Source organism: Cervus elaphus, chromosome 14 (genome assembly GCF_910594005.1).
Source record: "Cervus elaphus chromosome 14, mCerEla1.1, whole genome shotgun sequence".
NCBI classification, from domain to species: Eukaryota; Metazoa; Chordata; class Mammalia; order Artiodactyla; family Cervidae; genus Cervus; species Cervus elaphus.
Genome location: NC_057828.1, coordinates 7217302 through 7232508, shown reverse-complemented (window position 1 = coordinate 7232508; position 15207 = coordinate 7217302). Strand labels below are relative to the sequence as shown.

Here is a 15207-nt window from a genome sequence, read left to right as displayed (position 1 = left end):
CTTCAAATAGTGCCACAGAATCTCTCTATATAGACTTGTGTGAAACCTTCTTTATGAACTCCTAGAAGTAAGTCAAAGGGTATCCATACTTTAACTTTACATATAGTGTCAAATTTCCTTCCAAAATGTTGGTCCCATTATATACTCCCACCAGTAGGATATGAGGGGCCAGTTTATCCATATCCTTAACAAGACTGTTTTCAACCTTTACCAATTTAAGTAGTGAAATGTAAAAAAAAAATTTGGGGTTATGATTAAATGTAATTGTCATTTTTATTTCTTATGTTAGTCACCTATTTGTATCCTATGTCTGTTTTTACTTTGTTGTCTTTGTTTAGTGCTTTTGTAAAAGCTCACTGTATATTAAGGATATTAACTTTTTCTCATACATATTGTAAATATTTTCTCCAGTTCATGAAGAGATTTAAAGTAGAATAATATTAGACTTGTGCCTGAGAAACTCTGGCAACAGCTTAGTATAGTTAGTATACTAAGTATACTAACTTAGTATACTTAGTATAGTTAGTATAACTTAGTATACTTAGTATAGTTAGTATACTGTTAGTATAAAGCATTCAGACTATATTATGAGAACTGTAAGGACATATTGAAAATTTAGGTATTAGGAATGCCATGAGTGCTGTAGTTCAGGAAGGTAGTATTGTTTGTTGTATATACCACACATTCCAAAAAGTGAAGAGAAGCTGTTGCGGTAATTTAAGCATGAATGCTGACAATGGACATGGCAAGTGAATAGTGAATTTGAGAAATGCAGTGAAGAAAGAATCAAGAGGTTTCCTTGTTGAAGACTAACAGTGAAGGGTTGGGGTGGAGTCAGTAGCACCAAGGATTTGAGCTCAGGCGATTAAGAAGATGCTGCTGACAGAAGTGAGGAGTCAGGAAAAGAATGTGGGTAGGGGAGATAATTTGTTTGGCATAGATGAACTGAGCTTGTGGGTATTCAAGTGGAAATGTCTGCTAGGCAGTCAGGATACTGGACTGGAACTCCAATATACTGGAATTCATTGGAGGCAGAGAGGCTGGCAGCAGTTGGTAGAATCATGTCCATACTGGGCGTGGTCAGAATACAGTACTTCTCCTAGGAATGGTTAGGAGATAGTGGAGAATAAGTGACAGCACTTTGGACATGTTATTGTTGTTCAGTCACTAAGTCGTGTCCAACTCTTTGCGACCTCATGGACTGCAGCACACCAGGCTTCCCTCTCCTCCACTTTCTCCAGGATTTTGCTCAAGCTCATGTCCATTGAGTTGGTGATACTATCTAACCATCTCATCCTCTGCCGCCCTTTTCTCCTTTTGCTTTCGATCTTTCCCAGCCTCAGGGTCTTTTCCAATGAGCTGGCTCTTCACATCAGGTGGTGAAATTATGGACATACTTCCTTGGACATTCATGGAGGTAAAAGCTGACTGTCATCACTTCTCAATGTCACCTTTTCTCCATGTGTGGCTGTGGGCACTCTTTGTTTACTCTCTTCCTAAGGATTGTTATGTTCCGGTGGAGGCATAAACCAGCTGTTGCATTTGGGGTTTTCTCTTCAGTGAAGACCTACAGTGCTTCACAGTGTCCAACCTACTTTCACAAGGGAGCCCTTTCTGTTGCTGTTGTTACACCGATCTCATGAAGGAGGGAAGGACTAGCATAATTATCCCCATTTTACAAATGAAGAAACAGAGGCACAAGAATTTAAAATTTGCTGAAGATCACCTAGGTAGTAAACCACAGTGCTCAGGGCCAATATTCTTCATTACAAGTTAAGTGCTCTTTTTGTTATACCTTGGGGCCTCCCCTTTCAGCAGTGTTCACTTAACAGTGTTTACTGGTGGTTTAGATGGGTAAAGCTGTGTCATCTTCCATGTTACAAGTGCAAGTTTTCTATGGATTTTACTGCTGTTGAGCCAAACAGCAAGTGTTAGGGTTTTGGGGGTTTTTTCCTTCAACCAGATGTCAAGTTGTACATCCTATTTGTCTTAGTAGCAGAAACCCACCTAAACTTAGCTCTTAACATTCTTTTCTTTATTTATTTTTGGCTGTTCTGGGTCTTCCTTGCTTCGTGGGCTCTTCTCTGGTCGTGGTGAGTGGGGGGTGCTCCTCCTTGTGGTGTGCAGGCTTTTCATTGCTCTTGTTGCAGCACATGGCTCTAGCACGCAAGGGTTTCAGTAGCTGCAGTGTGTGGTTCCCGGGTTCTAGAGCACAGGCTCAGTAGTTGTGGTGCACAGGCTTAGTTGTTCCTTGGTATGTGGGATTTTTCCAGACCAGGGGTTGAATCCATGTCTCCTGCACTGGTAGGCGGATTCTTTACCATTTAGCCACCAGGGAAGCCCCAGCTCTTAACATTCTTAGGAGTAGAAAGGAAGATAGAAGTCTGGAGCAGAAGAAATATACACTTGAGAAAATGAATTAGAAAGTTTAAATGGACTTTGGCCCAGTCTTTTTCTGGCTGTGACCTGAGGCAAGGGAACATCCTTCTTAACCATGAACCTATCTCCAAGAAGGTTTTTGGCCACTGGGGTTACAGAAAGACTAACTAAACACACAGCATTTCTATCCCACCCTTTCTTATGAGTGTTGTGATGGGACAGAGACTCAGCAGGTTGGAGGTAAAAGATTTTTAAAAAGAAGAAGAATGAAAAAGAAAACTCAAGAATCTTTCTTTAATTTCCTGGCAGGGTCTTCAAAGACAGGTCCCTTTCTGAGATCCTGTAGATAGTAGAAGCAGTGTCTATCTTTTTTTTTTTTTTTATGGACAATGTGGAATCTTTAATTGAAGTATTTAATGTAAGAAAGAACATTTGCCATTCTGTTATGGTTGATGTAGCATACAGCCTTACATAGTTTCTTTTTTTTTTAATTGTTTATTTATTTTAATTGGAGGCTAATTACTTTACAATATTGTGGTGGTTTTTTGCCATACATTCACATGAATCAGCCATGGATTTACATGTGTTCCCCATCCTGACCCTCCCTCCCACCTCCCTCCCCATCCCATCCCTCAGGGTCATCCCAGTGAACCAGCCCTGAGCACCCTGTCTTGTGCATCAAACCTGGACTGGCCATCTGTTTCATATATGATAATATACATGTTTCAATGCTATTCTCTCAAATCATCCCACCCTTGCCTTGTCCCACAGAGTCCAAAAGACTGTTCTATACATCTGTGTCTCTTTTGCTGTCTCGCATATAGGGTCATCGTTACCATCTTTCTAAATTCCATATATATGCATTAAAATACTATATTGGTGTTTTTCTTTCTGACTTACTTCACTCTGTATAACAGGCTCCAGTTTCATCCACCTCATTAGAACTGATTCAAATGCATTCTTTTTAATAGCTGAGTGATATTCCATTGTGTAAATGTACCACAGCTTTCTTATCCAGTCATCTGCTGATGGACATATAGGTTGCTTCTATGTCCTGGCTATTGTAAACAGTCCTGTAATGAACATTGGGGTACACGTGTCTCTTTCAATTATGGTTTCCTCAGTGTATATGCCCACCAGTGGGATTGCTGGGTCGTATGGCAGTTCTATTTCCAGTTTTTTAAGGAATCTCCACACTGTTCTCCATAGTGGATGTACTAGTTTGCATTCCCACCAACAGTGTAAAAGGGTTCCTTTTTCTCCACACCCTCTCCAGCATTTACTGTTTGTAGACTTTTGGATATCAGCCATTCTGACTGGTGTGAAGTGGTACCTCGCTGTGGTTTTGATTTGCATTTCTCTGATAATGAGTGATGTTGAACATCTTTTCATGTGTTTGTTAGCCATCTGTATGTCTTCTTTGGAGAAATGTCTGTTTAGTTCTTTGGCCCATTTTTTTATTGGGTCGCTTATTTTTTCTGGAATTGAGCCACAGGAGTTGCTTGCATATTCTTGAGATTAATTGTCAGTTGTTTCATTTGCTATTATTTTCTCCCATTCTGAAGACTGTCTTTTCACCTTGCTTCCCTGGTGGCTCAGAGGTTAAAGCGCCTGCCTGCAGTGCAGGAGACCTGGGTTTGATCCCTGGGTCAGGAAGATCCCCTGGAGAAGGAAATGGCAACCCATTCCAGTATTCTTGCCTGGAGAATCCCATGGACGGGGGAACCTGGTGGGCTACAGTCCATGGGGTCGCAAAGGGTCGGACACAACTGAGCAACTTCACTTTCACTTTTCATAGTTTCCTTTGTGCAAAAGCTTTTAAGTTTAATTAGGTCCCATTAGTTTATTTTTGCTTTTATTTCCGTAACTCTGGGAGGTGGGTCATAGAGGATCATGCCATGATTTACATCAGAGAGTGTTTTGCCTATGTTTTCCTCTAGGAGTTTTATAGTTTTCTGGTCTTACATTTAGATCTTTAATCCATTTTGAGTTTATTTTTGTGTATGGTGTTAGAAAGTGTTCTCGTTTCATTCTTTTACAAGTGGTTGACCAGTTTTTCCAGCACCACTTGTTAAAGAGGTTGTCTTCTTTCCACTGTATATCCTTGCTTTGTCGAAGATAAGGTGTCCAAAGGTGTGTGGATTTATCTCTGGGCTTCCTATTTTGTTCCATTGATCTATGTTTCTGTCTTTGTGCCAGTACCATACTGTCCTGATGACTGTTGCTTTGTAGTATAGCCTAAAGTCAGGCAGGTTGATTCCTTCAGGTCCATTCTTCTTTCTCAAGATTGCTTTGGTTATTCGAGGTTTTTTGTATTTCCATACAAATTGTGAAATTATTTGTTCTAGTTCTGTGAAAAATACCATTGGTAGCTTGATAGGGATTGCATTGAATCTATAGATTGCTTTGGGTAGTATACTCATTTTCACTATCTTGATTCTTCTGATTCATGAACATGGTATATTTCTCCATCTATTTGTGTCCTCTTTGATTTCTTTCATCAATGTTTTATAGTTTTCTATATATAGGTATTTTGTTTCTTTAGGTAGAGTTATTACTAAGTATTTTATTCTTTTCATTGCAGTGGTGAATGGAATTGTTTCCTTAATTTCTCTTTCTGTTTTCTCATTGTTAGTGTATAGGAATGCAAGGGATTTCTGTGTGTTAATTTTATATCCTGCCACTTTACTATATTCATTGATTAGCTCTAGTAATTTTCTGGTAGAGTCTTTAGAGTTTTCTATGTAGAGGATCATGTCATCTGCAAACAGTGAGAGTTTTACTTCTTTTCCAATATGGATTCCTTTTATTTCTTTTTCTTCTCTGATTGCTGTGGCTAAAACTTACAAAACTATGTTGAAGCAGTGTCTGTCTTTAAACCTGGCTGGCTGATTTTCACACGGCCACAGAACTGGAAGTGCCCAGCATGGAGTAAGTGCTCAAAAATTTTTACAAAGCTCCCAGAAACTATGGCATAGCCTTGAAGGAAATGGGTCTTTGTTAGGGGTAGGAAAGAAATATCAGACTCACTGCCCTGACACTGTCACTTCTTATTGTCTTTAACATATGCAGGGGAGAAGGAAAAGGCTAATTCTCAACATGTAACAAAATCATAGGGGAAATTAAGCATTGGGTTCCAAAAGCCATTAAATCTCATTTCCTGGGAGAAAGAATAACTGTCTTTTCTGTCTCCTGAGCCTGTTTCATTTTCACAATTTCATATATTGTCTCTTCAAGGTTAACTGACAGTGCATCTAAGATCTAACATGTCAGATGATCAGTGTCTTTCTTCAGTTTCCTACAGAATGGCTGTGCTTGAGACAGGTGTCCAGGGGAGATTGTGTGGGGACGTGCTACAGGGATCTGACCTTGCAGGTTGCATTTCAGATTCTCCTCATGGCTAGGGAGACAGTTCTAGGGGTCTTGTAGGCATAACTCTGTACTTGCTCACTAAAAAGTAAACTAGAAGCTCAAGTCTTACTTCCTTCCTGAGAGAGTGTTTGTTGAAATATTGAGTGAAGGGACTTCCCTGCTGATCCAGTGGTGCAGACTCCCCACTTCCACTGCAGAGGGAACAGGTCTGATCCCTGGATGCGTAACTAAGATCCCATGTGCCACACAGTGTGGCCAAAAAAACAAAAAGAACAGTACCTGGAACAAATGAAAAGGGTATCCAGTGTTTTTAAAAAGAGAAAAAAAGAAATAGTGAATAAACAAGCAAACAGAAGCTATTAGCTGAAGCTGAGATAAGGAGAGAGAGAGGATATGACCCTCACTTTGGAAGAGGAATAGCCTTCATTCAGTGGCCATCTGTACATAGGCCTGGAAGTAAACTACAGTGCCAAGGCCCAGAAGACCTGTTCTGAACTTTCCATCTGCCTGGATATGTAGACTGGTCAGTTCCTTTCATTGCCTAATAAATGAATAACAAGAACTTCTCTGCCTCATCTCACAATAACAAATAATGGTATTTGCTGAATAACAGCAATCTGACCTAATAAACGAGCTTCCAAAAAAGTCACCTGTGACTGCACCACGCCAGCCTCTGCACTGGCATTGTGACAATAATGGATGACAATACTTAGTCAAAACATATTTGGACATCTGCTAAGACTACCACCAGAAAAAGAAAAAAAAAAAGATGACTACTATCAAAAAACACCAAAACAAGGGTTTCCCTGGTGTCTCAGGGGTAAATAATCCACCTGCCAATGCAGGAGACATGAATTCGATCCCTGATCCAGGAAAAGCCCATGTGCTGTGAAGTAACTAGCCTGTGTGCCACAACTATTGAGCCTGTGCTGTAGAGCCAGGGAACCACGGCTAACGAACCCATGTGCTGCAACCACTGAAGCCCACACACCCTAGAACCTGTGCTCTGCAACAAGAGAAGCCATCACAACAAGAAGTACTTGCTCTGCAACTAGAGAAAAGCCTGTGCAGCAATGAAGACCCAGTGTAGCCAAAAGTAAATAAATTATAAAACCAAAAAAAGTGTTGGCAAGATACGGAGAAACTGGAACCCTTGTGCACTGTTGGTGGGAACGTTAAATAGTGCACCTGCTATGGAAAATAGTATGGAGATTCCTCAAAAAAATTAAAAATAGAATTACTGTATGAGCTAGGATTTCCACTTCTGGGTATATACTCCCCAAAATTGAAAGCAGGTGCTGAAAGAGCTATTTATATATCACATTTATAGCAGCAATTATTCACCATAGCCAAAATCTGGAAGTGACCCAAGTGTCCACTGACAGAGGAATGGATAAACAAAATGTGGTATATACATACAATGACATAGTATTCAGCCTTTAAAAGGTACAAAATTTTTATACATGCTTAAACATGATTGAACCTGGAGGGACATTATGCTAAGTGAAATAAACCAATCACAAAAGGATAAATACTATATGATTCCACTTATGTGAGGTTCCTTGCGGTAGTCAAATTCCTGAAGACAGGAAGAATGGTGGGTACCAGGGCTGGGGAGAGAGGGACTGGGGGATTAGTGTTTAAGTATAATGTTTAGTTGAAAATATTCTGGAGATGTGAATGTACTTAATGGTATGCTTTTTTTTTTTTTTTTAACTACCAACAACATTCGGGGGGAAAGGGTGGCGTGACATGGAAGAGAAAATATAACTTGTTTAACACTTTACTGGTGGACTGTGCTATTCTTTTCCTTTGGGGAAGCCAGATTTTACAAGGGGAGACATTCACGAGGCAATAGTAACGGTTTGGTTTGTTTGTTTATGAACTGTGGCTTCAGTTGGTTATTAACAGGCTGCCTGTGACAGGGATTGAAGTCTGTTTTACAATGGTCCGGTAAACCTTGGCCTTTCCCATAGGGATCCTGAGCTCTACTTCTGAGGGTTCTATGCGTCCAACAAATGTTCATAGATTTAAATGCAATGATCTGAGTTACCCTCAGTTATTTGACTTGAGTCTTGAACCAGCCCCTCCCCCACCAAGGAATTAGGAATATGAATTTACTAATAACAAATACTTACATTTCGCTTACTGTTCCAGAAACTGTCCTAAAGCCTTTTAATATAGCAACTCATTTAACCCTAAGAATTCTATGAATAAAGCACTACTGTTGCCCATTTTACACATGAGAAAACTGAGGCACAGAGCTGTAAAGCTATACACCTATTAAGTGGTGGGAGTGAGGTTCAAACAGAAAAACCTTCTGGCCCAGCGCTTTTGCTCCTAATTTTTAGGCGCCTAAGGTCCACGACTGGGACGTTAATGACACTGAAGTGATCTCAAGGTCCTAAATGGAGAATGGAACTTGGTGGTGAAGTTATTCCTTGACTGAGAGCCTGCCTCCCTGCTCCAGCAGTTGCTGGGCTCCTGAGGTCTAACGGTGAAGCAAGGCGAAGGGGCTTCTGGGTTTTAGGTCAAAAATTTTGAAGCTGTTAAGTTTCCCTCCAATTCAGAAGCAGCCCCTTGCTGACGAATCAGCTGCCTAGCCCACAGGTATTGCTGTCAGTGGAGTTTATAGATGACCAAGACAGGCGAAATGATGTATCATTAAGCTAACATTAAATAACACTGAGCCCTTCATAAATCTTTTTTCTCAGTCGTCCTAAGGCGCGACCCAAGACGAATCTGCAACTCCGGAGTGGCAACCAGGGGGCGGGACGAGCAGCGACCATTTTTGTTTTGCGGCCGTGCGCTCTCAGAGAATCTTGACAAACAGGACCTCACGGAGGAGGCGGGGCCTCTCCGCGGGCGGGGCGGAGCCTGGAGGGACGTGATGATTCAAACGGACCAATGAGCTCCGCGCATCTGGCAGGAGCTGCCAATGACCTGTCGCGCTGGGGCGGAGTCCACAGGCCCTAGTGGGTTCGGTAGTCCGGCGGCTTTGGCGCATTTTCGGCTGGTTTGATTCATCCATTTTGAAGAGACTGGGGAGCGGGGGGCTCGTCTGATTAAGGGGCCCTGAACCAGGGAGCGGCGGAGTCTGAGAAGCCAGCAGCTCGGGGCTCGGCGGCAGCGGCCTCCTCGGCCGAAGTTGGGGGGGGTGGGGCGCCAAGCGCGCGGGGTGGGGGGGGGTCCTGGTCTTTGGCTCCTCGACTCGGTCCTGTTTCGACAGCGAACATGTCTCGGCCTGTCAGGTCAGTGCGGAGTCCGAGGCCTGGAACGGGCTGGAGGGGGCTGGGTGACTGGTGGGGGAGCGGGGTGGGGGGGGGAGGGGTGCCGAGGCGCAGCGCCGGCCCTCTCCGCGCCGCGCGCGGCCTCCTCCCTTTCGGGCCCCGCGCGCGCCCCTGAGCGCGGGGGGCCTGGCTGGCGCGCGGGGCTGCGCGGGGGCGGCGGCCGCGCGCCCGAGCGCGGGCTCCTCCCCGCCCCGCGCCGCTGCAGGGCCCGGGGCCGCGTTGCCGCCTCCCCCACTCGCCGCACTGGGCCGGGCCGGAGGGGGAGGGGTGTGAAGTCGGCGCCCCCGCGCAGGCCCCACCTCCTCGGGGCCGGCCCCGCGGGCTTGGGGGCTTGGCCCGGCCTCATTGGGGCGGGGGTAGGGGTGGGGGCAGAAACGCCGTGGAGCGCCTGCCCCGCGCGGCCCGCGTCGGGGTTGGGGGAGGCGGCCCGCTCTCTGGCGGACGGGGGTGCTCCCTGCCGGGCGGGAGGGGCCACGCTACCGCGGGCCCCGCCTCCGTCCTCCGGGGTCTCTGCAGGGCCCCGCCTCCCGGATCGGGGCCGGGCGTGGGCGGGACGCGTTCTTTTCCCCTCCGGCCAGAGGAAGAGTTCGGGGCTGGGCCCTGGCGCGGATCGCGGCCTCTGCCGCTCCTGAGGGTTTCTGAGCTGGGTGACATGCCGCTCCTCCCGTCCTGAGTTCGCTCCCGGCCCCCGTCTAGAAATGCCCTTTCTCGGGGAAGCGTCCCTGCTGAGGGAGGTGCGGGTCAACTTGCACGGCCTAAATCCCGAGTGCTCGTCCTTCCCGCTACTCGGCTCTATTATCACGTGGCCGAACACGTCTCGGGTGTGTTTGTAATCTTCTTTTTACCTCCCGAATAACTTTAATAATAAACGGGCTAGGGTCGGGCAATCGTTGGACTTCATTCTGAGACTGTCAACAAGTTTGCCGTTCCCCAGCGCCCGGTGGAATCGCCCTCTGTCGTCCTCCTGGCTATTGTATGGAATGTGCCATTTATGGAGGGGTGTGGCTTAATCCAATCTGTTGCGGCCTTAAGAAGGAGCGCTGTTGCTAATAAATGTTATTTTTAACATAATGTCCTTGAGGCTTTCAATGTAAGGATTGACTGCTTGGCGTGGCGTTTTCTGGATAAATCGGTTTCGTCTTTAGGTATTTTAACAGTGTCTTCCCCCTTCTCCATTCCAAGTTTTGTGAGAAACGGAAGTATTTTGACCTAGAGCTGTAAAGGGAGGTTTGGAACCCCGGAAAGGGTTTTTAAATGTTGCACACCGTTCTGTCTCCAGACTAGACTGTCCACTCCAACTGATGGTGGTCTGGGGCTGCATACTCCTGCGCTCCGGGTGGGCGTGAGGAGAGTGCTCACTAACTACCTGACAGAGCAGCCTTTCTGCTTAATTTCAACCCGCATCTCTGATACCTTACCATCGCCACCGGGAGGAGTTCTGCCTGCATTTTGGCACGGAGTCTGAATCGATAGTTCAAATTATAGTATGCATACTTTTTTGCATAATAATTGACCGGTGTATCGGGTCAATTTTCGTAGAGTATTTTCTTTAGGATCAGAACAAACAGGACAATTATCATAATAAAGATTTGTTTCACCTGGATTGGATCTTCTGTCTTCTGGAAGTAAATTACTGCGTGATGAAAATGTAACCGCAGGTCACTAGGTTTTGATGACTTTTCATTGTTGTAACTTTACTCCTCTGCCTGAGTTTGTGCCCCCAGATTTATATGTTGGGACAGGAACATCTTTTATCTCTTGAAAATTTGGATTTTTTTAATATCACCAGGTGGGAATAAAGACATTAAGCACGTTCTAATGCGTTTTTTTTGTAGGCATTGGGATTTGTGCACAACTTTTTTCTTAGTATGTTAAAAGTAATTTTTTTTAAGTGTTTATTTGCCCCTAGTTGAAGAATGAAGTTAAATATATTGTAGACTTTGAGTCTCTTTCAAATTATTAATTTCAAGCAACTTGGTTTCTGATTATATATTTAGCGATGAAGTCTCTTTGTAACTGTTTTTCAAGTCTTTTACCTACTCTTGATCAATAATAAAGCAGAAATAATTAAACTTGAGTTTGGTGGTTTGTTAAATTTGCAATAAAAAAAGTTCTGTCTTAGGGAAGTGCTTTTATTTGAAGGTGTAATTGAATCTGTGTACTTGAAGGAATGTAACCAAAATTTACAGATGTTGACACAGTATCAGAATCATCAACCTCCTTTAAAAACAAACCAAAAACAAAAAAAAGCACGTGTTGGATAAGTGTCTATGCAGCTTCTTTTGGGGTATGTTTCTGTCCTTAGGCCTGTATATAATTTTGAGGGTTTTCTGGTTTACATTTTTGCTATGCCTATATTAATGTTAACCTAAGCATTTAAAGAAGATTTAGAAATGTACTAATGGCTGCTTGACACCAGTTTCCAAATGAGTGGAATTGATCAGCTATGGCAGGGTTTTCCATAGATGTGTGCGCAACACATATCTAAGTAGTTTTGTTCAGGCTGTATTGCTCTCTCTTCACCTTTTATAGTATATGACTCACATATAAATGAGAGCTTAAATATTTTAGGCCTTGGGTTCAAATTTATAGCATAAAACTACAGTCTTAGAGCCAGAAAGAAATTTAGGCAAATTCGTCTTGCAAGTGACTTTATGTGGGGACCTGGACAAGTGAAGTGCCTTGCGTAACCCGCTAACACATGCCAATATTGGGCCTAGAACCTAGATTTCTTAATTTCCAGCCCTGCTTACCCTCATCCTCCCCCTTCCCACATAAATGCTCTACCTTCTACCAGATAAGTATTGATGTTACTTGACTGTATGACACTTTCAACTTTTGTTTTCATGACTCTTATCCTTTGAGGTAGGGACTAAAAATGCTACTACTTGTAAAAGATGAAAAAGAAAGCTCAGAGATTTACTGACTTGCCCAGACTAGAAAGTGGGTTTTTTGAAATTCAGCTTGGTGTATTCTCCAGAGATCGTCTCTTATTGAAAATACTCCCAAGTCACTCAGATCAATCTATTTCTTCTCTCTCCATCTTGTAAGTACTTGATACCCTGCCTCTTTTTGTTTAGTACTTGAGATTGCAAAGAACCTTTAACATTGAAAGTTTAGGCTCTTACAGATTGATAAAAATACTTTTGGTCTTGTTTATAGTTTTGTTGAGAATTAACAGCTTTCCCAAGATTTTAAATTGCTTTATTTTCAAAGAGAATTTTGTTTGGAATGTGTCTGGATTTCTTATTTATTTTTTTATTTTTTTAAAGACACTCACTCTTACCGGGAAATTAGTTTCAAAAGGGCCTGTTAAAGGGAAAACAGGAAAAAAGGGCCTGTTAAACTTAGAAACCTGAAAATTTTAGATAGTTTGGATTTTGATACCAAGTATACACAGTGCTAAGTCAACTGCGACTGTAGCCGGCCAAGCTCCTCTGTCCAAGGGATTCTCCAGGCAAGAATACAGGAATGGACAGCCATTCCCTTCTCCAGGGGATCTTCCCTACTCAGGGATCAAACCCTCATCTCTTAACGTCTCCTCCTGCATTGTCGAGCCGGTTCTTTACCACTAGCGTCACCTGGAAAGCCCACAAGTAGACACTAAGTGTCATATACTAATAAATGTGGTTTTAGATTAGCCTGATTCCTTGTATCTCATCTTATTCTTTATGTCCAGGGTGTGTGTGTGTGTGTGTGTGTGTGTGTGTGTGTGCATGTGAAAGAAGTGTGATTTTTACTAACCTTGAATCTGTACATTGTTACTTACATGTCACTTTCCTCTAAAAAGACAAACTCTTCATAGACTTTACCTTCCAAAATATCTCACATAACTTGCAAAGCCTGAATAATGGAGGAGTTAATTTTATAACAACACTTAAATACTCAACATTTGCCAACATATATATATGTAATGTGAAAACTATAACAAGACAACGTTGGGAATTCCCTGGCAGTCTAGAGCTTAGGACTTTTGGTGCTTTAACTGCGATGGCCCAGGTTTGATCCCTGTTTGGGGAACTTAAGATCCTCCTGCAAGCTGTCTGTGTGGCACAGCCAGAAAAGCAAGTGTTTTAAGTTTGATTTTAGAGAAATTACATTTCTCTAAATGTAAATAAACATTTGCTAAGTATAAATACAGAATCAGGTACTCCACTCGAGGATTTCACTTTATCTTGTGTCATCCTTATCACCCTGTAACAGAACATTTTTAAAAATTCCAAATAACAGATGACAAAATAGGTTTCAATAGTACGTTACTCAGTGTCACAGAACCATCAAACAGAGCCAGTATTTGAACTGAGATTTTCTGAGTACAATGCTGGCATGCATTCTGTGGTACCACTCTCCTTCCTAGTGTTTGGCATGAAGATGGGCAAATGCTCTTTATTTAATCATCTCTAATGGTGAGTGCATTCTGTATGCACCAGTGGTTAAGATTTATATAGAAAATAGTTGAGGGGAAATATATGGCCAAAATGTTTTAAATAGCGATCTATGTTTTTTTCCAACTCAATCTTTAACTTTCAGAGATAAGTTTTAATTAAAAGCATTTTTTAAAAGAACAACTAGAAAGAACTTCAGCTTAGTCCAATACCATCTGTTTGAAGTGATAACTTTGAAGTCAAGGAGCTAAGGTGTAGAAATAATAGTAAAGGTGGATTTAGGCTGCATGAGTCTTACTTAAATATTTAAGTCTCTTCCAGATTTGTATTTATTGTATTTGATTACACACCGAATGTATTACAGGTCCACAATCCTTAGTTTGAAACCATTGGGGGACTATATGTGTTTGAGAGTTCAATATTTTCAAGAATTTTAAGCAGGTAACAAAATTTTTAAAAAAAGAAGTAACAGGGTTCCTATACCCTATATATAATGTACCATCACCAGTCTGGGGTAGTGCTTCTATAATGAAACACATTAATCTCTGGTAAAACCTAGGAATTTTTGCACTAAAATTCTAAAAATCCTCTCATTTGCCCCTCGTATGTTTACCACCGTATAAATTATGAAAAAGCTTGGTTTTCAGAACTTTTTGAATTTCAAAATCATAGATGAGAGAATGGACCTTTTAACAGTGCAGTCCCTTTCTCAACCTTTAATTTTAGAAAAAGTAAAATCACTCAAAACTCAATAGAGCTATTACTGAGAAACACTTTGTGCCAGTTCTGCAGGGTGCTTTACACATTTTTCAAAATCTTGAAACAACTCTTTAAGCAAAGTATGTATATTATCCCTATTTTGTATGTGAGATAGCTGAAACTTAGATAATTACATAATTGGCCCAGTTGACCTAACCACTAAGAGGAAGCAGGAATTCAAATAGAAACTGTGGCCAATCCAAAGCCAGTGTGACCTTTTCTGTGAGTCACTGCCTCGGGGTATTACTCACATGGTAGTAGCACACTTGGCCATCTTTGGAGGGGTTTATGGTTTATAGCAGAACTTTGCTGGACAAGACCAGCTTTAAAGTGAGCTGGGGAGGGGTGTGAATGGAGGAAAGGAGAGTTTCGGGGGAAGAGAATATGCAAAGAGGTTCATTGAAGGGTTAGGACACTTGAATGTAGAGGAAAACGCACTGAAGTAGTGTGAGGTTTTTGTGGGAAGAAAATAGCATTGCTTTAAGTGAACACCGTAAGTGGATTCCAAAACCACCTAAAGGACACCACAGGACATTAATGGGCTCATTTTACATATACACATAGATGCAAGAATGCCAAACATAGCTGAATCTAGTATGTATTAAAAATATCAAGTAGAATATGTCCCAGAAACAAAATGTAGAATCTTTCACTGATTTCATCATGTTATTAAACAACCAAAGGAGAAAGACCATTTGAAAAGGTTCAGCACCAATTATAAAATTCATTAGTAGGCTACAATTAGTAGGAAATTAATAAATTGGAGTTGATTTAACTTGACAAAAGTTAGAAATTAAGTGGTTGAGTTTTAGTGATTGAAATCATTTAGCAATACAACTCATTAGTAAGGAGAAGTAACTTGGAATAAAGAAAGGGAGATTGGTTTTATTTATGTTTTTGGTCTGTTTTCCCCAGAAAGATAAAAAACAAGGCCACCATCCTGTGTAACTCTGGGATACCAACCCAGTTAACATTCACGTTACAGTCCATGTGAATGGTGCCTCTCTGGAGTTGATAGTTAA

At 42.1% G+C, this 15207-nt stretch overlaps 1 protein-coding gene across 2 annotated transcripts in view; it reads left to right on the top strand.

Annotated features, from left to right (window-relative positions):
- Window positions 1–8770: 8770 nt before the first annotated feature.
- Window positions 8771–15207, top strand: part of NUCKS1 (nuclear casein kinase and cyclin dependent kinase substrate 1) — a 32434-nt gene continuing 25997 nt past the window's right edge. The window contains exon 1 of one of the 2 annotated variants that reach the window (XM_043923133.1): window positions 8771–9002. In XM_043923133.1, the coding sequence (XP_043779068.1) occupies window positions 8986–9002 (17 nt within the window). In that variant the 5' untranslated portion in view covers window positions 8771–8985. The remainder of the gene's footprint in view (window positions 9003–15207) is intronic. The other variant, XM_043923132.1, reaches the window with a different exon arrangement.